The sequence below is a fragment of the Pseudophryne corroboree genome, chromosome 7 (genome assembly GCF_028390025.1).
Source record: "Pseudophryne corroboree isolate aPseCor3 chromosome 7, aPseCor3.hap2, whole genome shotgun sequence".
NCBI classification, from domain to species: Eukaryota; Metazoa; Chordata; class Amphibia; order Anura; family Myobatrachidae; genus Pseudophryne; species Pseudophryne corroboree.
In genome coordinates, this window is record NC_086450.1 from 419,316,579 (window position 1) to 419,338,285 (window position 21,707).

Genomic DNA, 21,707 nt, shown 5'->3' on the forward strand with positions numbered 1-21,707 from the left:
AACCTTATATAAGTGTTTTTCCCCTTATAGCTGCTTTTAATACTGCGCCTAATTAGTGCCCCCCTCTCTTTTTTTAACCCTTTCTGTAGTGTAGTGACTGCAGGGAAGAGCCAGGGAGCTTCCCTCCAACTGAGCTGTGAGGGAAAATGGCGCCAGTGTGCTGAGGAGATAGGCTCCGCCCCCTTTTCGGCGGCCTTATCTCCCGTTTTTCTGTATATTCTGGCAGGGGTTAAATGCATCCATATAGCCCAGGAGCTATATGTGATGTATTTTTTGCCATGTAAGGTATTTTTATCATGTTTTATTGCGTCTCAGGGCACCCCCCCCAGAGCCCTGCACCCTCAGTGACCGGAGTATGAAGTGTGCTGAGAGCAATGGCGCACAGCTGCAGTGCTGTGCGCTACCTTATTGAAGACAGGAACGTCTTCTGCCGCCGATTTTTCCGGACCTCTTCGCTCTTCTGGCTCTGTAAGGGGGCCGGCGGCGCGGCTCCGGGACCCATCCAGGCTGGGCCTGTGATCGTCCCTCTGGAGCTAATGTCCAGTAGCCAAGAAGCCCAATCCACTCTGCACGCAGGTGAGTTCGCTTCTTCTCCCCTTAGTCCCTCGATGCAGTGAGCCTGTTGCCAGCAGGTCTCACTGAAAATAAAAAACCTAATCTAAAACTTTCACTAAGAAGCTCAGGAGAGCCCCTAGTGTGCACCCTTCTCGTCGGGCACAGAAATCTAACTGAGGCTTGGAGGAGGGTCATAGGGGGTGGAGCCAGTGCACACCAGTTAGTCCTAAAGCTTTCTTTAGATGTGCCCAGTCTCCTGCGGAGCCGCTATTCCCCATGGTCCTTACGGAGTCCCCAGCATCCACTTAGGACGTTAGAGAAAATATATTAAGAGGGAAGTCCAGAAACAGAGCATTTTGTACCTAGTTGGTAAGGTCATGTTGGAGGGTATGGGAATAGTAACCTGTAGCTAACAACATACCCTCCAACTGTACCTTTTTAATAGGTACAGTACCTTTTTTTTATGGCCTGTACCGATTTTTGGCTCTCCAAACTTTCATTGAAAGTATAGGAAAAGGTACCAGTGACCACGCCCCCTTATTTGTACTGATGTTTATGTGTAAAATGTCGGAGGGCATGTAACAAATTTGCTGCTGCAATCAACTCTGAATTGCCCCGCAAGCCCGAAGCGTGGCGAGCGAAGCGAGGCCGCGAGGGTACAATTGTGCATAGCTGTAACAAAATAACCTCAAACAAACAGACAATGGATAAAACATTAAGGTGCTGTAAGGGCGGAAGTTCTCTTCTATCCTCTCGTGCTGTCACTTCCTGGACCTGATCACAAAGGGAACATAGACACAACCGACACTCAACACCGCGCCCGCGGACATAAGGAGGCGGCGGCCATTTTATAGTAGCCTTAGCAGCCAGTGTGTCGTGGCGGCAGCCATTTTATTGTAGACCTGGTTGCTACTAGTGTAAGCGGCTGTTAGTGTGTAGTGGCGGCGCGACCTTATGGTTTGAATCCGTCGTCATGGAAATGGCTGAACGCTCGGTGCTGGACGCTCTGCGCGGTGACGTCACGGAGCGTATTTCCGGATCCGCGTATGCGGGATGATCAGCGGTAGAGCTGTGCAGTATGTGAGTGGGATCGGGTGAGGGTAATTACACTGCCGGCGTAGCAATGTGCGCTGGGCAACGGTGTGTCAGGCCAGTCAGTTAGGGGACTTCAAATACCAGCATTTCCTCCTAGCTTGTTGCAGCCTGTGGCACTACAAGTCCCAGTGTGTGCTGCTATCCTCCTAGCTAGCTGTTGTGGCACAGCAAGTCCCAGTGCATGCTGTTACCATTCTACCTAGCTGGCACTATAATTCCCAGAATGTCCTGAAACCCATCTGGCTAGATATTGCTGAACTACAAATACCAGAGTGTCCTGACCACCTGTTAGCAATTCCAAGCATGTCCTCATACCCTCCTAGCTACTTATTGTGAAATTACAAGTCCCAGCATTATCAGAAACCCACCTAGCTAGCTGGTGTGGAACTGTATGTCCCAGCATGTCCAGGAACCCACCTAGCTAGCTGATGTGGAACCACATGTGCCAGCATTTCCCACATAAACATACAGGGCTGGTCTAGTAAATCAGAGTGCAATATGATGTGTGTTGGGTGTCAGGCCAGTCAGTTGAGATTAAGAGTACAGCCGTGTCCTGACACCCACCCAGCTAGCTTTTGGGGAACTACCAGTCTCAAACTACACTCAGCGCGTGAAGGAAGCTGTAGAGACATGTGGACATGCCAGCTGGTTAGGTGGATGTCAACACATGCTTGGATTTGTAGTTCTACAACATGCGGAAATAGAGAATTTGCTGATCCTTGGAAGCAATGACAGAATATAGATGAGTAATGTTCTCCCAGCTCCCAGTCTACTCTACCCCCACGTTCAGCCGGAGGGCCCATGACTACCTACCAACCCAAAACTACACTGAGAATTGTGTAGCAGATGTGCTGTAGGGTTAGATAGAAACCCATATAATAATACAAAGGAGGTAATTCAGACCTGATCGCTAGGCTGCGTTTTTGCACAGCGGGCGATCAGGTACAAACTGCGCATGCATATGTACCGCAATGCACAGGTGCGTCGATCAGGTAAAGCGATTGGTTTGTGCAACGTATCTGTTTATACGTCACACGGGCGATCGCAAGGAGATTGACAGGAAGAAGGCATTTGTGGGTGTCATCTGACCGTTTTCAGGGTGTGTCTGGAAAAACGCAGGCGTGTCCATGCGTTTGCAGGGAGGGATCCTGAAGTCAGTTCCTGTCCCGGACAGGCTGATGTGATCGCAGCAGCTGAGTAAGTCCTGGGCTGCGCAGAGACTGCACAAGATCTGTTTGTGCAGCTCGGCTACACATGCATTTGCACACTTGCACAGCGAAAATACCCTCCCCCAGTAGGCGGCGACTATCTGATCGCAGCAGTGCAAAAATCGCTTGCTAGCGATCAGGTCTGAATTAGGCCCAAAGGACGCTTCTCTGACTGAAATATTCTCTACTTATGTCCCTGAATGAATCTCTCTCTGCACATGTTATATCTGCCCCCCCCCTGCAGTGCACATGGTTTTGCCCATCTGCCAACAAATTTGCTGCTACGATCAGGTGTGAATTAGGCCCGCAGGCTGTAGGGAAGGTGTGCAGAGTGAAATGTAGGCTATGCAGGGTTGTGTGTATGCAGACTTATACCTGTGCGTGCACAGAGTGATCCTTTGCACCAGGAATAAAGCCAGTGCAAGTGTGCTGTGATACTGATGTCCGCTATATAAGCAAGCGTACAAATAGACACAACTCCGCATATAGGCAGATATACACGTTTAGTGCTTTGCATGTAATGTAGGGGTGCATTCAGATCAGCACTACTACAGTACCGCATACCAAAACACAACAATAGGAGAAGAAAAGTGAAACAGCACGTTTTCACTATTGTCCATAGCCATCTGTCATAGCATTTTCTCCTTCATCCACTAGGGGCCACTGGAGTGTAGTTACAATGGGGAGATAGTAGGTGGTATTGGTAGCTGGCACTTTAAAAATTCTCACACTGTGGCTAGCTCCTCCCCTACTATCTCCCCTCCAAGCCAGTCTTAGTTAAGTGCCCGAGGTAGCTGGTTCACTTGGGTTTAGCTGAAGAATTTTCTTCTTTTTTCTTTATTATTTTATTTTTCTTACACACACTCACAGACTGGCAGCTCTGCCACTGCCAGTCTGCACCGTGGGAGCTGCCGGCGGGGTCCCATCGCAGCTGCGTGCGGCTAGGGATGGGCCCCGGCTGAGGGAGACACTGAGCTCTCCTGAGTTGGCGGACACCGCTGCGTGCGGCGCGTGTCGCGGCCACTCCATCCAGCAGAAGATTCCGGCAGCATGGCAGCGGTGAGTATCAAAAAATGGTCGGACACCGCTGCGTGCGGCTTGTGTCGGGACCACCCCACCACAGAAGATTCCGGCTGGACGCCGCTGCGTGCGGCGTGTGTCGGGGCCGATCCACCAAGAACACAGTGGTGAGTGAAGTATACTTTATTTGTGGTGGCTATGTATGTTTTTAGAGCAATGCACTGTTTATTGTTGTACAACCCACTCCAGAAGGGCTCTCTGGGGCTGTAATGTACTTTATTGTATCCTTACCTGTCCTCCTCATGGAGAAACAGACAGGATGATTGGGGGAGGCTGAGTATGTGTTTATACAACCCTGACTGAAAAACGGGTGTGTGTCATTCTGATAACCCTCTGCTCCCCCAGCTCCCCGCACCCCCCGCACAGATCCCCACTCAGCGCGACTCACAGAGCCGGCACAGGGATCCCGCTCGAGCGCAAAGCAATGTTTAAATTTGGCGCCTTGTACGGAGGGGGCGGAGCTAAGTCCCGCTCTGTAGAGCGAGCTCAGCGCTCCCTGCTCCCAGGCGGCGACTCGCGCTCTGTTCAGCGCAACACTCCCCGGCGGCGGCTAGCAGATACAGGGCTCTACTAGCGCTGTATAGCGGGCTCAGCGCTCCCCGGCGGTGACTCGCAGGCCCAGCGGAGGGTACAGCTCGCTTCCCGCTTAGTTTTGCAATAAGGCGCCATAGCCGGGGGGCGGAGCTAACTCCTGCTCTGTACAGCGGGCTCAGCATTCTCCGCTCCCCGGCCACTGTTATAGTGTAATAGGCATTTATGTGAGTTTAATGCACATGGTGCTGAGGAGAATGTGATATAGTCAGAGTGGCTCAGCACTAATCCAGTTATCCACTATATAGATTTTATCGCATAGCCCAGAGGAGTTTCACTCTGGCGGCCATTTCCTCCCTGCACAGACCTGGCTTCATATTTGCAGTGTCTCCTATAGCCCAGTGGGCTAATCTTGCATACTCAGAGACAAATACAAATAAAGTCCCAGGTATATTAACAGTTAACCCGCTTTACTCAGCGGGCTCCCAGGTCTCCCCGTCGCTAGGCAACAGCTCTGGGATTTGTAACTTTTCGATACTTCAGGCTGCTGAAATATAGATACATTCCTCCTGCAGTAGAGTCCTCTACCCAGCATTTTCCTACTTGCAAATCAGGGAACCTGCTCTATTACAGTAGCTGGGACTCAGCTCAATAATAATTAAAAGGATCTACTGTGCAGTATTTATTTACCTACGGTGTGTGTGTATATATACATATATAGTTATGTTTGTGCATGTATATATATAGATATATATATTTAAGTGCGTGTAGGTATGTATATAGATAAATCCATAAAATACCAGATATAGGGGATAAAAGCCTACGGCCACACCACCCTGAACACGCCCGATCTCGTCTGATCTCGGAAACTAAGCAGGGTCAGGCCCGGTTAGTACTTGGATGGGAGACCGCCTGGGAATACCAGGTGCAGTAGGCTACTTCCGCAATGTTTTCTAATAACAACATCTTGCACATAACATTTTCCCCCATCTTTCTCACAGGCTGGTCACCATTTTGAAAAGCCAGCGGAACCTCAGAGAAACATCTGGTGCACCTTAATTAGCGGTACACTAAATACAGGGCGGGGTGTTGCCTTCCCTTTATTATTCCTTGTTGTCACTAGTTACTAATGCTATTTGTAATTGTGGAATGCGTGTAAGGCATCAGACAAATAGCGCTGCGGCTCAGTACGCTAGTAGCGGGTATCTGAACAGGGGTTTGAATCCAAACAAAACTTTAAGGAGAACTCCTATAGCCTAGGGCTAAGACTCCTGTCCCACAGCGCAGCGTTGCTGGTTCAGGTCTCCGCTGCTCCAGAAAGTTTATTTTAATCGTATCGGTCACTACACATTATAGTGCACACCTTACGTAGGGCTCTGTTTATTTAACCCACCTTTTCTCCTTTCGTTTGTCTCTCCTGGGATAGTCGAAGAATTCCCTCTTAGGTGTGAAGTATGCGGCGGAGCCATCTGCTTCGCCCTCCACGCACCTGCACACCCCTGTTTGATCAATGATGCAGGTAATGTCACTATTAACCAGACAATAACTCATCAGGTAAGCCCTTGGACTTTGGTTTCCAAGGTCACAGGATCAAATCACAGCGGGACCAAACACACCTTTCCAAAAAGAAACTTTGCTAACATTCCATGCATTACTGATGTCTGTTTTCTGTGGATCTGAACCAGTGTCTCAGAATATACAGGTACATAATACAGCAGTTCATCTGATACTGCAGGTAAAGGAGGAGGACACGTCAAGTCCATCAGGGTTCCACGCCATTGACGAAAATGACAGCGACTGGTTCAGTTTCGGATGAGCTGGGCAGGCTCCGGTAGGCGGCCGACAGACACCCGAATACACAATATCAGGTATCAAACAAGGTTTGTTTTCCTATCTTTTCCCCGCAGATGGCAGGAGATGGTATCAGAACCTCTCTAGGGTATACACCTCGGTGTATCGCCGGTCCATCAAGCCGCCGTTTTCCTGAGGCAACCTTGCTCAGGGATCCATCGACATATGCGGCAGCATGGTTCTACCGTATCCGGAGCAGGTAGGTTGGGGAACAATTGTCCTCTAGGTTACAGGATGCTTCGCATCAGGATCAATTGATACTTTGATACAGGTCAGAATCACGATTCTGCTTTATGTTCCTTGGAGGTCTCCATGTCTACAGACTCGGACCCTGCATCTTCGCTTGGGCTGTCTTAACCCGACGACCTCTGGGGCTGCGACAGTGACAAGTAAACATGAAATCCTACGGGGCAGATGGTTCTGGGGAAGGAACTTTCTGCAGGATTTCTTGAACCAATGGAGGTAGGTCCACTTTGATTTCTCCTACTACTGCCCCAGCTCCAAGACAGACCTTTACTGGTCTTCCCTTTAGATTTTTTCGTGCCCTTTCAGGTTTTTGACTCCACACGGGTGATATCTTCGTCGCCAGGGGTTCTCAGGGTAAAAAGGCTGAAGCAGAGGTTCAACATCCTCAGTCCAGTCTGATTTTATGTCATCCTATACACCCATTACACCGGCAGGGTCCCAGGGTAGGCGCAGGTCGATGGGAGAAGGCTTGGGCGGTTACAACCGTCTCAGGAGTCCCTCGGCATAGGTCGGCTGATTTACGTTGACAAGAGAGTCATACTGCAGGCTGCGCTCCATAGGTTTCTAACCGCAAAGGGTGTTGATCCCTGTTTTTCACATATCATTTGAATTAGGACAGTTCTCAGGCCTTTGTTTTCTTTTCACGTTCCGAAGCCAAGTGGCTCGGACAGGCCTATTCTGGCCTTACAATCCTTTTAGTCTGTGATTGCTAGTTTAAACAAGAAAGGGAGTTTTATGTGTCCCTTGTCTTCAGAGATGCCTGTTTACTGATTTCCGTTGGACAGGCTTTTCTCAGATTCCCCCTTAACAGGATTCTCATTTTCACTGTAAGTCCTTTACTCTTCTCTCTTCCGCTCCCACAGAGTTTAGGAAGATAACAGAATAACTCTTTTTCAAGGGCAGTGGGTGACGTTGGTTCCCTAATGGGACAATTTACTGCTACTATCCCACTCTGTACATTAGGTGGCTTCTGAATATCCGGAGGATCCACGAGCTTCTGATTCGACACAGATCCAATTTATGCTCCGCATAGACGTTTCTCAACACGGTCCGTCAGAGGTTTTTTTCATTCCTCGGCACCTGAGACTCTATTTCTTCAGTCAAGTTGCGACGTAATGAGTGGTCGCCTCCATTCCTCTCGGAACGGGGGACAACAATCTTGTTTCCAGATCAAGCCACCAGGTCAGACTCCTGGGTGAGGGAACATGCCCCGGAGTTTTGTCAGCTGGTCCGCTGTGGGCGGAGATTTCGGATCGACCTCAGGGCGTTCTGACTGACTCTTTAACCCTTTATTACTCTCGGACGGCAGTAGCCGTGGAGGCCCTCAGGGCTCCGGGGAGTTTTCTGGTTATTCTATCCTGCCTCCTTTTCTATTTCTACTTCATGTTCAGTAACACAGGAGGGGATTATGCGTGCTAGTCCTCTCGGTGGCGCTGGTTGGGCCACGCATGACTTGAAGATACAGATACGCCTGTTGTCAGTAGAGGAGCCTTGGCTCCTACCTCGACTGGACTGTCTACTTCAACAGGCTCCTTTTTTCTCCTTGTTCAATTTTACACTGGTTTCGGTTACCCGTGTGACTGTTCACGAGACCTCAGAAGGGAGGAGTTCCCTAGTTCGGTTAGGCCTACTGGGCTCCGATTTCAGAAGTCTATTACCTCTTCTCGCTTTTGCCACTTTGGGAAAACTTTATGGAACATAATGAAGATAAAAGGGGTTTTTTCCCCCTTCTTCCAGTTACCATTCATCTTTGGTTTCTCTGGGAGGTTTTTTGCTCCGCTGCGCTTCAAACCACACTGACCGGAATTTTAGGTCTCTGCCTTTTTCGCTTTTCTTCCAAATGAGATTAGCCTAGCGGCCGTAAGTTCGGCCTCTTGTTCAGGGAGTACTCTATTGGCAACTCCCCGGGCTGTGCTTCGGCCTCAGCGGTCGTTTCTTCCAGAGGGGAGGTCCATTTTTCATATAAATCTGACACTAGTGGTTTTCAATCCTCTCTGAATGTTGTCAGGGCTCGTCAACTCTCTCTACAGAGGTCTCAGGCTATTCGATGAAGTGTTTTTTCTTCTTTGCTCTGGACGATGCTCCCGTACTAAATAGCCGGGGCCCCAGCATATGCTGGACAGTTGGATACATCTGATCATCAGACAGTCTTCTTGGCGGTTACTAGGGAACCTCCGTTTTCCATTTCAGCGCGCTTTACGCGCATTGTAAGACCTTCGTGGGCAGCCGCCCGCGGGGTCTCCATGAATATTTTGTCGGGCGGCTACTTGGTCAAACCGACATTCGTTTTGTCAAATTCTACAAGTTTGACACTTTTACGGCCTCTGCATCACTGTTTGGCCGAGCAGTTTTTACAGGACTCTCAGCGCTTTCCCACCCGTTTTTTGGGAGCTCTGGGACGTCCCCATTGTAACTACACTCCAGTGGCCCCTAGTGGATGAAGGAGAAATCAGGATTTTGGTACTTACCGATAAATCCCTTTCTCCGATTCCACAGGGGCCACTGGACGCCCGCCCAGCGCTGTTTCTCCTGATTTTTGTTTGATTAACGATTGCAGATCACCATATGACTGCTTGTTGGGTTCAGGCTAGCCTGGTTTTTTGTCAGGTTCTGTTCCAGGTTTAGTTTGTGTTCGCCTGGTTTACAGGGCGTCGTTAACCTCCTCTACCTTACGGTTTGTTTATTACAGCTCTCCTCGGGCACAGTTTAACGTAGACTGGCTTGGAGGGGAGATAGTAGGGGAGGAGCTAGCCACAGTGTGAGAATTTTTAAAGTGCCAGCTACCAATACCACCTACTATCTCCCCATTGTAACTACACTCCAGTGGCCCCTGTGGAATCGGAGAAAGGGATTTATCGGTAAGTACCAAAATCCTGATATTACATACACAGAACTTATACAATGATTTTATTATGCACTACTGCCTAGCAAACCATAATAGGGCTTACCATCGAGTCTGACTACAGCTATCTAAAAGGGATGTAGTTATGTGACTGGCGGTCAGGAGACCGATGGACACAACACCTACATCCCGCCCACTCTCAATCCGGCCAGTCGGCCTGATGACCAACAGGGACTATTCCCACTCGTGGGGGTGCATGACACCTATAGAATGGGAATAGAACCTGTGGCGAGCGCAGCAAGCCCGCAAGGAGCTTCGTGGTGCTCCTTACCCCCCTCCCCCCTCCGCTGGCAATCTCACAGCCGGGATCCCGCCGTTGGTATTGTGACCGGTCACACATACCCAACCCATTTAAAATAGTAGGGTTACATTAATACATATTTCTGATGTTATATCAGCCTACCTCCTGCAGCATGAAGACATGAGGCAGTTAGGGATTGACTTGTAGTTCAACAACACCTGAAGCAGGCCTTAGAAAGCAGTCGTGAGTGCAGGGGAGATGTAACCACTATCAGACCTGAGGTATATTTACTAAGTGGTGGGTTTTACCTGGAAGTTTAAAGCAGCATTAAAATGAAGTGCAAATGCCAGCGTGTTTTTAATGTAATATTAGTGCTGCTGTAAATTGCCCCCTCAGCCCTAAAGGTGGAGATGTTCTGTGCTACACCCTGAAATAAAAGTTACTACCCATCTAGCTGGGTGATGTGCTGTGTACAGGGCGTGCGGCTTTCTCAATGGCGTATAGTACATGTTGTTTTGTTCCCTAGCAGCTGCTGTCTCCTCCATATGCTGGCTAGCTGATATGAGGATCCAGCCTGCTTCTGCTTCCCTTTACACCCCGGAGGTCTCTGGCTATCACATCCCACCCAGTACTCCTGTAACGATTTACTAATGGTTGAATCAGATGATGAATTCACTGAACTTTGCTCCAAGCTCTTGAAACGGGTGAAGAAGTCCCAGCCGCCAGAGGGTCAGAGCATCCCCAAAGCCAGCACTGCAACGAGAAGAAAGCTGAGAAGGATCAAATCAACGGAGCCCAAGAGCCAGACAAGTAATGGGGGCGGCAAGGAAGCAGAGCAGGTACTCCGAGCAGGACACGGGACTGAGAAGCCAAGTGATAGCGATGGAACAGAGAGCAGTGGTGCAGTGCAGAGCTACCCGTCACATGGGCACACAGAGACAGGTAATAAGGGAGAGATCTTAGTAAATATTTCTCTGACGTCCTAAGTGGATGCTGGGGACTCCGTAAGGACCATGGGGAATAGCGGCTCCGCAGGAGACTGGGCACATCTAAGGAAAGCTTTAGGACTATCTGGTGTGCACTGGCTCCTCCCCCTATGACCCTCCTCCAAGCCTCAGTTAGATCTCTGTGCCCGAACGAGAAGGGTGCACACTAGGGGCTCTCCTGAGCTTCTTAGTGAAAGTTTTAGTTTAGGTTTTTTATTTTCAGTGAGACCTGCTGGCAACAGGCTCACTGCATCGAGGGACTAAGGGGAGAAGAAGCGAACTCACCTGCGTGCAGAGTGGATTGGGCTTCTTAGGCTACTGGACATTAGCTCCAGAGGGACGATCACAGGCCCAGCCATGGATGGGTCCCAGAGCCGCGCCGCCGGCCCCCTTACAGAGCCAGAAGACAGAAGAGGTCCGGAAAATCGGCGGCAGAAGACATCCTGTCTTCACCAAGGTAGCGCACAGCACTGCAGCTGTGCGCCATTGCTCCTCAGCACACTTCACACTTCGGTCACTGAGGGTGCAGGGCGCTAGGGGGGGGCGCCCTGAGCAGCAATAAAAACACCTTGGCTGGCGAAAATACATCACATATAGCCCCCAGGGCTATATGCATGAATTTTAACCCCTGCCAGAATCCATAAAAAAGCAGGAGAAAAGTCCGCGAAAAAGGGGCGGAGCCTATCTCCTCAGCACACTGGCGCCATTTTCCCTCACAGCTCAGTTGGAGGGAAGCTCCCCTGGCTCTCCCCTGCAGTCACTACACTACAGAAAGGGTTAAAAAAGAGAGGGGGGCACTAATTAGGCGCAGTATTAACAATACAGCAGCTATAAGGGGAAAAACACTTATATAAGGTTATCCCTGTATATATATATAGCGCTTTGGTGTGTGCTGGCAAACTCTCCCTCTGTCTCCCCAAAGGGCTAGTGGGGTCCTGTCCTCTATCAGAGCATTCCCTGTGTGTGTGCTGTATGTCGGTACGTTTGTGTCGACATGTATGAGGAGAAAAATTATGTGGAGACGGAGCAGATTGCCTGTAATAGTGATGTCACCCCCTAGGGGGTCGACACCTGAGTGGATGAACTGTTGGAAGGAATTACGTGACAGTGTCAGCTCTGTATAAAAGACAGTGGTTGACATGAGACAGCCGGCTACTCAGCTTGTGCCTGTCCAGACGTCTCATAGGCCGTCAGGGGCTCTAAAGCGCCCGTTACCTCAGATGGCAGATATAGACGCCGACACAGATACTGACTCCAGTGTCGACGGTGAAGAGACAAATGTGACTTCCAGTAGGGCCACACGTTACATGATTGAGGCAATGAAAAATGTTTTACACATTTCTGATAATACGAGTACCACCAAAAAGGGGTATTATGTTCGGTGAGGAAAAACTACCTGTAGTTTTCCTGAATCTGAGAAATTAAATGAGGTGTGTGATGATGCGTGGTTTTCCCCCGATAACAACTGATAATTTCTAAAATGTTATTGGCATTATATCCTTTCCCGCCAGAGGTTAGGGTGCGTTGGGAAACACCCCCTAGGGTGGATAAAGCGCTCACACGCTTGTAAGGGCTCTACCCTCTCCTGAGATGGCCGCCCTTAAGGATCCTGCTGATAGAAAGCAGGAGGGTATCCTAAAATGTATTTGCACACATACTGGTGTTATACTGCGACCAGCAATCGCCTCAGCCTGGATGTGCAGTGCTGGGTTGGCGTGGTCGGATTCCCTGACTGAAAATATTGATACCCTAGATAGGGACAGTATATTTTTGCCTATAGAGCATTTAAAAGATGCATTTCTATATATGCGTGATGCACAGCGGAATATTTGCCGACTGGCATCAAGTCTAAGTGCGTTGTCCATTTCTACCAGTAGAGGGTTATGGACACGTCAGTGGTCAGGTGATGCGTATTCCAAACGGCATTTGGAAGTATTGCCTTAATAAGGGGAGGAGTTATTTGGGGTCGGTCTTTCAGACCTGGTGGCCACGGCAACAGCTGGGAAATCCACGTTTGTACCCCAGGTCGCCTCTCAACATGAGAAGACGCCATATTATTAGGCGCAGTCTTTTCGTGGACAAGCGGGCAAAATGTTCCTCATTTCTGCCCCGTGACAGAGGGAGAGGAAAAAGGCTGCAGAAATCAGCCAGTTCCCAGGAACAGAAACCCTCTCCCGCCTCTGCCAAGCCCTCAGTATGACGCTGGGGCTTTACAAGCAGAATCAGGCACGGTGGGGGGCCCGTCTCAATGAATTTCAGCGCGCAGTGGGCTCACTCGCAAGTAGACCCCTGGATCCTTCAGGTGATATCTCAGGGGTACAAATTAGAATTCGAGACGTCTCCCCCTCGCCGTTTTCCTAAAGTCGGCTTTACCGATGTCTCCTTCTGACAGGGAGACAGTTTTGGAAGCCATTCACAAGCTGTATTCCCAGCAGGTGATAATCAAGGTACCCCTCCTGCAACAGGGAACGGGGTATTATTCCACACTGTTGTGGTACCGAAGCCGGACGGCTCGGTGAGACCGATTCTAAATCTAAAATCTTTGAACACTTACATACAGAGGTTCAAATTCAAGATTGAGTCACTCAGAGCAGTGATTGCGAACCTGGAAGAAGGGGACTACATGATGTCTCGGGACATCAAGGATGCTTACCTTCATGTCAAAATTTACCCTTCTCACCAAGGGTACCTCAGGTTTATGGTACAGAACTGTCACTATCAGTTCAGACGCTGCCGTATGGATGGTCCACGGCACCCCGGGTCTTTACCAAGGTAATGGCCGAAATGATGATATTCCTTCGAAGGAAGGGAATTTTAGTTATCCCTTACTTGGACGATTCCCTGATAAGGGTAAGATCCAGGGAACAGTTGGAGGTCGTTGTAGCACTATCTCAGGTAGTGTTGCGGCAGCACGATTGGATTCTCAATATTCCAAAATCGCAGCTGGTTCCGACGACTTGTCTTCGGTTCCTAGGGATGATCCTGGACACAGTCCAGAAAAAGGTGTTTCTCCCGGAGGGGAAAGACAGGGAGTTATCCGAGCTAGTCAGGAACCTCCTAAAACCGAGCCAAGTCTCAGTGCATCAATGCACAAGGGTTCTGGGTAAAATGGTGGCTTCCTACGAAGCAATCCCATTCGGCAGATTCCACGCAAGAACTTTCCAGTGGGACCTGCTGGACAAATGGTCCGGGTCGCATCCTCAGATGCATCAGCGGATAACCCTGTCACCAAGGACAAGGGTGTCCCTCCTGTGGTGGTTGCAGAGTGCTCATCTTCTAGAGGGCCGCAGATTCGGCATTCAGGACTGGGTCCTGGTGACCACGGATGCCAGCCTGCGAGGCTGGGGAGCAGTCACACAGGGAAGGAATATCCAGGGCTTATGGTCAAGCCTGGAGACATCACTTCACATAAATATTCTGAAGCTAAGGGCCATTTACAATGCTCTAAGCTTAGCAAGACCTCTGCTTCAAGGTCAGCCGGTGTTGATCCAGTCGGACAACATCACGGCAGTCACCCACGTAAACAGACAGGGTGGCACAAGAAGCAGGAGGGCAATGGCAGAAGCTGCAAGGATTCTTCGCTGGGCGGAAAATCATGTGATAGCACTGTCAGCAGTATTCATTCCGGGAGTGGACAACTGGGAAGCAGACTTCCTCAGCACGACCTCCACCCGGGAGAGTGGGGACTTCACCCAGAAGTCTTCCCCATGATTATAAACCGTTGGGAAAAACTCGACAGGTATTGCGCCAGGTCAAGGGACCCTCAGGCAATAGCTGTAGACGCTCTGGTAACACCGTGGGTGTACCAGTCAGTGTATGTGTTCCCCCCTCTGCCTCTCATACCCAAGGTACTGAGATTGATAAGATGGAGAGGAGTAAGCACTATATTCGTGGCTCCGGATTGGCCAAGAAGGACTTGGTAACCGGAACTTCAAGAGATGCTCACGGAGGATCCGTGGCCTCTACCTCTAAGAAGGGACCTGCTCCAACAAGGACCCTGTCTGTTCCAAGACTTACCGCGGCTGCGTTTGACGGCATGGCGGTTGAACGCCGGATCCTGAAGGAAAAAAGGCATTCCGGATGAAGTCATCCCTATCCTGATCAAAGCCAGGAAGGATGTAACCGCAAAACATTATCACCGCATTTGGCGAAAATATGTTGCGTGGTGCGAGGCCAGTAAGGCCCGACGGAGGAAATTCAACTGGGTCGATTCCTACATTTCCTGCAAACAGGAGTGTCTATGGGCCTGAAATTGGGGTCCATTAAGGTTCAAATTTCGGCCCTGTCAATTTTCTTCCAAAAAGAACTAGCTTCAGTCCCTGAAGTTCAGACGTTTGTAAAAGGGGTACTGCATATACAGCCTCCTTTTGTGCCTCCAGTGGCACCTTGGGATCTCAATGTAGTTTTTTGGGTTCCAAAAGTCACATTGGTTTGAACCACTTAAATCTGTGGAGTTAAAATATCTCACATGGAAAGTGGTCATGCTGTTGGCCCTGGCCTGGGCCAGGCGCGTGTCAGAATTGGCGGCTTTATCCTGTAAAAGCCCTTATCTGATTTTCCATTCGGACAGGGCGGAATTGAGGACTCGTCCTCAGTTTCTCCCTAAGGTGGTTTCAGCGTTTCACCTGAACCAACCTATTGTGGTGCCTGCGGCTACTAGGGACTTGGAGGACTCCAAGTTGCTAGACGTTGTCAGGGCCCTGAAAATATGTTTCCAGGACGGCTGGAGTCAGAAAATCTGACTCGCTGTTTATCCTGTATGCACCCAACAAGCTGGGTGCTCCTGCTTCTAAGCAGACTATTGCTCGTTGGATTTGTAGTACAATTCAGCTTGCACATTCTGTGGCAGGCCTGCCACAGCCAAAAATCTGTAAATGCCCACTCCACAAGGAAGGTGGGCTCATCTTGGGCGGCTGCCCGAGGGGTCTCGGCTTTACAACTTTGCCGAGCAGCTACTTGGTCAGGAGCAAATACGTTTGTAAAATTCTACAAAATTGATACCCTGGCTGAGGAGGAACTGGAGTTCTCTCAATTGGTGCTGCAGAGTCATCCGCACTCTCCCGCCCGTTTGGGAGCTTTGGTATAATCCCCATGGTCCTTACGGAGTCCCCAGCATCCACTTAGGACGTCAGAGAAAATAAGAATTTACTTACCGATAATTCTATTTCTCGTAGTCCGTAGTGGATGCTGGGCGCCCATCCCAAGTGCGGATTGTCTGCAATACTGGTACATAGTTATTGTTACCAAAAAATCGGGTTATTGCTGTAGTGAGCCATCTTTTCTAGAGGCTCCTCTGTTATCATGCTGTTAACTGGGTTCAGATCACAAGTTGTACAGTGTGATTGGTGTGGCTGGTATGAGTCTTACCCGGGATTCAAAATCCTTCCTTATTGTGTACGCTCGTCCGGGCACAGTATCCTAACTGAGGCTTGGAGGAGGGTCATAGGGGGAGGAGCCAGTGCACACCAGATAGTCCTAAAGCTTTCCTTAGATGTGCCCAGTCTCCTGCGGAGCCGCTATTCCCCATGGTCCTTACGGAGTCCCCAGCATCCACTACGGACTACGAGAAATAGAATTATCGGTAAGTAAATTCTTATTATTACATTAGTTCCAGGCTGGCTGGCATAGTAGCATAGGCAGTTTGGTAACTATATACAATCTCTCCGGACCAGACTATATTGGACAACTTTTGAGCTCACTCAAGAAGATAGATTTACTAAAGCTTTGAAAACAGACACTTAAGTGGTGGTGTTGCTTATAGCAACCAAGCAGATTTTCTCTGTCATTTTCTAGCATGCAGTAGAGACATGAGAGCTTGAATGTGATTGGTTGTTGTGTGTAAATTTTCTTCAACAGAAGGACATTTTGATACACTTGTATTTAGTTTATATAATAATACAGGAAATATGGTTTTATGTAGTGTTACAATGAACCTAAGCTATCCACTAAAAGGTTGGATGATCTATTATAGTTTCCAGAATGAGTCAGTAATGTATTTGTTCTATTATATTGTCCTCATTGATCAGATGGCAGCAGAACAGAGGGTCAGGTACAAATGGCCAGACCGATGGACCAGCCCAGTGTAAAAGATATCATTATGGAAAGGATGCAGCAGTTTAAGAGGGCATCCCCCAACCGCATGAAGTTGGATTCCACTGAGGTGTCTGGATCATATGGTGAGTGAGACCACAGCCAGACCTGTATGTCATATGTAGCTTGTGCTGTCTGATGTATACTCATCGTCCTCTCTCCTCTTCTCTCTCTCTTACATTCTGGCGTCCCTCCCCTACAACAGAAGCTTCTGAGGCTCTGCACACAGATGGGGCTTTGGCCTTGGCTCTGCAGATGGACATCAAGGAGCAGCCAGTTAGCCTGGAAGATGAAGGCCTCTTTTTTTGCCAACTGTGCCAGAAAGACCTGACGGCCATGAATAGTTCTCTGCGAGAGCAGCATGTGAATAGGTAAATTAGGGGACTGTGCAGACACTCAGGAATGCTACATAGCTATTTCTGCTTAGTCTACATTGGTTCCTCCAATTTTACAGGTGCCTGGACCAGGATGAGAGCTTAGGAGGCATCTCAGCAGCTCCTTCGGTTCCCAGTTGCCCCCTGTGCGGAAAGCCCTTTAACACACAGAAGAGTCGCGCATCTCACCTAAAACGCTGTGCTGCACAGCTGGAGGTTCCGGCACAGACGTTGCTGCAGGCTGTTCAGAGACAGGCGGTGGAGACAGCACCACCACGGTGAGATTCTAGACGTTAGATAAGATTGTAGATGTTAAATCACGTTGATTGTCCATCTTCCCAGCATACAGTACACTGTATGTGCCTGACCTGTTCTAGTATAAGTCTCCACGCAGTAATATGCCAGTGATCCGTCTGGGCTAGCTGTATGACCTCTTAGCTGGAGCACTAGCGGAAATGTCTTCTATTGAATCGAAGTGGTAATCATTGATTAGTGCCCTAGATCTGGCAATACCTTGTGTAGGAGTGAAATGTGGTAAAAAAAAAGGCACTTCACTTCTAGGATCTCTGTATGGTCTGTCGGATATGACATGTCCATGTGTAATTGGCTGTTGGATTTCCTGTCGGATTGTCCGCAGACAGTCAGACTGGGCCCTGACTTATCTTGGGAATTGTTATTAAACGTAGGAGTTCCGCAGGGTTGTGTCTTAAGCCATTTTTTATACTCTTTGTACACCTCCAATTGCGAGTCCAACTTGGAACGACCTCTGTGATAGTGTTTGCGGATTATAGCACTTTAGTGGGTTTGATGACTAGTGGAGATGAGTATAGTTATAGAGAGGAAGTGAGAGGGCTCGCTGAGTGTGGGGTAAAAAATGGGTGTGGTATGGTATGCCGGCGGTCGGGCTCCCGGCGACCAGCATATCGGCGCCGGGAGGCCGACCGCCGGCTTACAGACAGTGTGGCGAGCGCAAATGAGCCCTTTGCGGGCTCGCTGCGCTCGCCACACTGCGGGCACGGCGGCGCGCCACGCTATTTTATTCTCCCTCCTGGGGGGGCGTGGACCCCCACGAGGGAGAATAAGTGTCGGTATGCCGGCTGTCGGGATTCCGGCGCTGGTATACTGTGCGCCGGGATCCCGACAGTCGGCATACTGAAGACCACCCGTAAAAAAGAACCTGTTGTTAAACGGTAAGAAAATCAAGGAGTTGGTGATAGACTTCAGGAAATGTAAGAAATCCAGCATTCGGCCGCTGATGTTGAATGGTGAGGAGGTGGATAGGGTTACCGATGTGAAGTTTTTAGGGATTCAATTTCCAGAGGACTTATTATGGTCTCTGCATATAATGTCAGTGGTTGGAAAGGGCCAACAACGCCTTTTCTTTCTGCGGAAGCTCCGAGCAGCAGGTCTGCAGCTGTGACCTATGCAGTCACAGTGTGGTATGGCAATGCCAAGTGTTCTGATCTTGTTGCCTTGGATAGAGTGATTAAATCTGTGGAGAGGACCATTGGGCAATCTTTGCCTAGGTTGGCGGATGTACTCGCTGCAAGGAGTCTGTCCAAGGCAAATAAGATGATTGGAGATAGTAGCCACCCATGTAATGTGCGCTTTTCCCTTTTGCCGTCAGGGAGACGTTATAGGTGTTTGGGATGTCGAAATAGCAGGCTGAGGAATAGCTTCTTCCCCTCTGTGATAGTTGGCTTGAACTTTCAGCTTTGCTAATTTTATTCATTTGTGTATTTTTATATGACATTAGAGAACTGTATGTAATTTCGCTATACATGTTTCATGTTGTAGTGACAATAAATTATTCTTATCTTAATGACGTACCCAGGTCATACATGTTACGTCTACCTACCAGTAGAAAAACATGGGATAAAGCCAGTGCAACCAAAGTCAGTAATAACTAGTAATAATAACTAGTAATGTAGCCTATTACAGCCAAACAATCAGATATAAAAGTTTGATATTACAGTAACGCTCAAGTCATAACGGGTCTGTTCTGGTCCTCTAGGTATTTCTTATTATGTCCATCAGTGAAACATTGATCTCTGAAAAATATACAAAATGTATAGTAATATTGAAAAATATATTGTTAGGGTCAGAAACTGAGATTCATCTATAGATAAGCAAAGCACCAACAGGTCTGGACACCCCTTTGGTTTGCACAAACATAGTAATGATTTTATGTCGTATCCAAACCATCCACCGTTTGGGGTTACTGCTCCACTTCTCTCTGTAGGACGTGGCATCCAATAACACAATAAAGGAGAAGAATAAATGATTTAGGGCATAGGTTCTCAAACTCGGTCCTCATGGCCCCACACAGTGCATGTTTTGCAGGTAACCCAGCAGGAGCACAGGTGTATTAATTACTCACTGACACATTTTAAAAGGCCCACAGGTGGATCTAATTATTTCATTTGCGATTCTGTGAGGAGACCTGCAAAACATGCACTGTGTGGGCTCCTGAGGACCGTGTTTGAGAACCTATGATTTAGGGGAAGATTTAACAACAAGTGATATCCTTGTTATAACTTGTTACGAATGATAACTAGTGCTCCATCCAATCAACTCCTGTCATTTTTCGAACACATGACCGTTTATGAGCTGAGCACCATGTATCATTCGTAACGAGTGATAACCAGAATATCAATCATTGTTAAATCTGCCCCTTAGCATAATACTGCTTGGTTGGCAAGCAATATTTTATATATATATATATATATATATATATACATATATAGAATATGCGTGGGAGGCGGCACTCAAGCAGACTCATCAAGATGCAGGTAGCATAGGTATTTAATTGACCAAAGTGGCCGACATGTTTCGGGGTAGATCCCCCGTCCTCAGGGCCAAAATATAAAATTTTATTTGTTATCATCATAGCGAATGCATATGATAAGATAGCATATCATCAGGTAGAGTCCTGAGCACTCACTGTTGTAGCAGTCCTCCTTCTGTACCTACATACAGTAAGTGTGCTGCTTCTGGCTCTTACATCTGTTACATGAAGTCCACAACCCTTTTAGGGCGGCCTGTGTGAAGAGGAAAGGTGTACCAAAACAGAAGCAGCCCTCAAAGAAAAGGAAGACGACACAGATCGGTGCAGAGCAGGATGATTTGCTTGTTGCCATGGCGCTGTCACGGTCTATGCAGGAGGAGAAGACTCAGCCAAACCCTGTCTGTACTCGGCCCCTACGTGAGATTCCTCCGCCAGGTGCGTTGCATAGAGACCGTAAGCTAGATAACTTCCATGCTACCATTACTCTCCCCTCTGTGCACTTAGGGTTCCCCAAAGGAAGCTAGTGGATTGTCATATAGCTGTGTTTAACATTTGACAAAGCCCTTTAATATTACTTTTCAGTTTTTGTGGACAAACCGCTTGATATAAATATTTCTATGACGTCCTAGTGGATGCTGGGAACTCCGTAAGGACCATGGGGACTAGCGGCTCCGCAGGAGACTGGGCACAAAAGTAAAAGCTTTAGGACTACCTGGTGTGCACTGGCTCCTCCCCCCATGACCCTCCTCCAAGCCTCAGTTAGATTTTTGTGCCCGGCCGAGAAGGGTGCACACTAGGGGCTCTCCTGAGCTTCTTAGTGAAAAGTTTAGTTTTAGGTTTTTTATTTTCAGTGAGACCTGCTGGCAACAGGCTCACTGCATCGAGGGACTAAGGGGAGAAGAAGCGAACTCACCTGCGTGCAGAGTGGATTGGGCTTCTTAGGCTACTGGACAGCTCCAGAGGGACCGAACACAGGCCCAGCCTCGGAGCTCGGTCCCGGAGCCGCGCCGCCGGCCCCCTTACAGAGCCAGAAGCAAGAAAAGGTCCGGAAAAATCGGCGGCAGAAGACATCAGTCTTCAACAAGGTAGCGCACAGCACTGCAGCTGTGCGCCATTGTTACTCAGGCACACTTCACACTCCGGTCACTGAGGGTGCAGGGCGCTAGGGGGGGGCGCCCTGAGCAGCAATGTAAAACACCTTGGCTGGCATAAATACACCACATATAACCCCCAGGGCTATATGGGTGTATTTTAACCCCTGCCAGAATTACCAAAAAAGCGGGAGAAAAGGCCGCCGAGAAGGGGGCGGAGCCTATCTCCTCAGCACACGGGCGCCATTTTCCATCACAGCTCCGCTGGAAGGACGTCTCCCTGACTCTCCCCTGCAGTCCTGCACTACAGAAAAGGGTAAAAAAGAGAGGGGGGGCACTAATTTGGCGCAGTTTTATATTAACAGCAGCTATAAGGGAAAAGCATACTTGATAGTGGTATTCCTGTATATATATAGCGCTCTGGTGTGTGCTGGCATACTCTCCCTCTGTCTCCCCAAAGGGCTAGTGGGGTCCTGTCCTCTATCAGAGCATTCCCTGTGTGTGTGCGGTGTGTCGGTACGATTGTGTCGACATGTTGAGGAGGAAAATGAGATGGAAGCGGAGCAATTGCCTATTATACAGTTGTCACCCCCTAGGGAGTCGACACCTGAGTGGATGAGCTTGTGGAAGGAATTGCGTGACAGTGTCAGCTCCTTACAACAGACAGTT

At 48.9% G+C, this 21,707-nt stretch overlaps 1 protein-coding gene and 1 non-coding gene across 7 annotated transcripts in view; both read left to right on the top strand.

Moving 5' to 3' along the window:
• The first annotated feature begins 1,500 nt into the window (after positions 1-1,500).
• Positions 1,501-21,707, top strand: part of SLX4 (SLX4 structure-specific endonuclease subunit) — a 65,116-nt gene continuing 44,909 nt past the window's right edge. The window contains exons 1-6 of one of the 6 annotated variants that reach the window (XM_063934798.1): positions 1,501-1,635; positions 10,236-10,651; positions 16,722-16,871; positions 16,991-17,156; positions 17,240-17,437; positions 20,195-20,382. In XM_063934798.1, the coding sequence (XP_063790868.1) occupies positions 10,360-10,651; positions 16,722-16,871; positions 16,991-17,156; positions 17,240-17,437; positions 20,195-20,382 (994 nt within the window). In that variant the 5' untranslated portion in view covers positions 1,501-1,635; positions 10,236-10,359. Of the gene's footprint in view, positions 1,650-10,235; positions 10,652-16,721; positions 16,872-16,990; positions 17,157-17,239; positions 17,438-20,194; positions 20,383-21,707 lie in introns of all 6 variants that reach the window. The other 5 variants (XM_063934797.1, XM_063934795.1, XM_063934793.1 and 2 more) reach the window with 5 other exon arrangements.
• Positions 5,288-5,406, top strand: LOC134946997 (5S ribosomal RNA). Its single transcript, XR_010182525.1, has one exon. It is a non-coding gene; the product is annotated as a 5S ribosomal RNA (ribosomal RNA).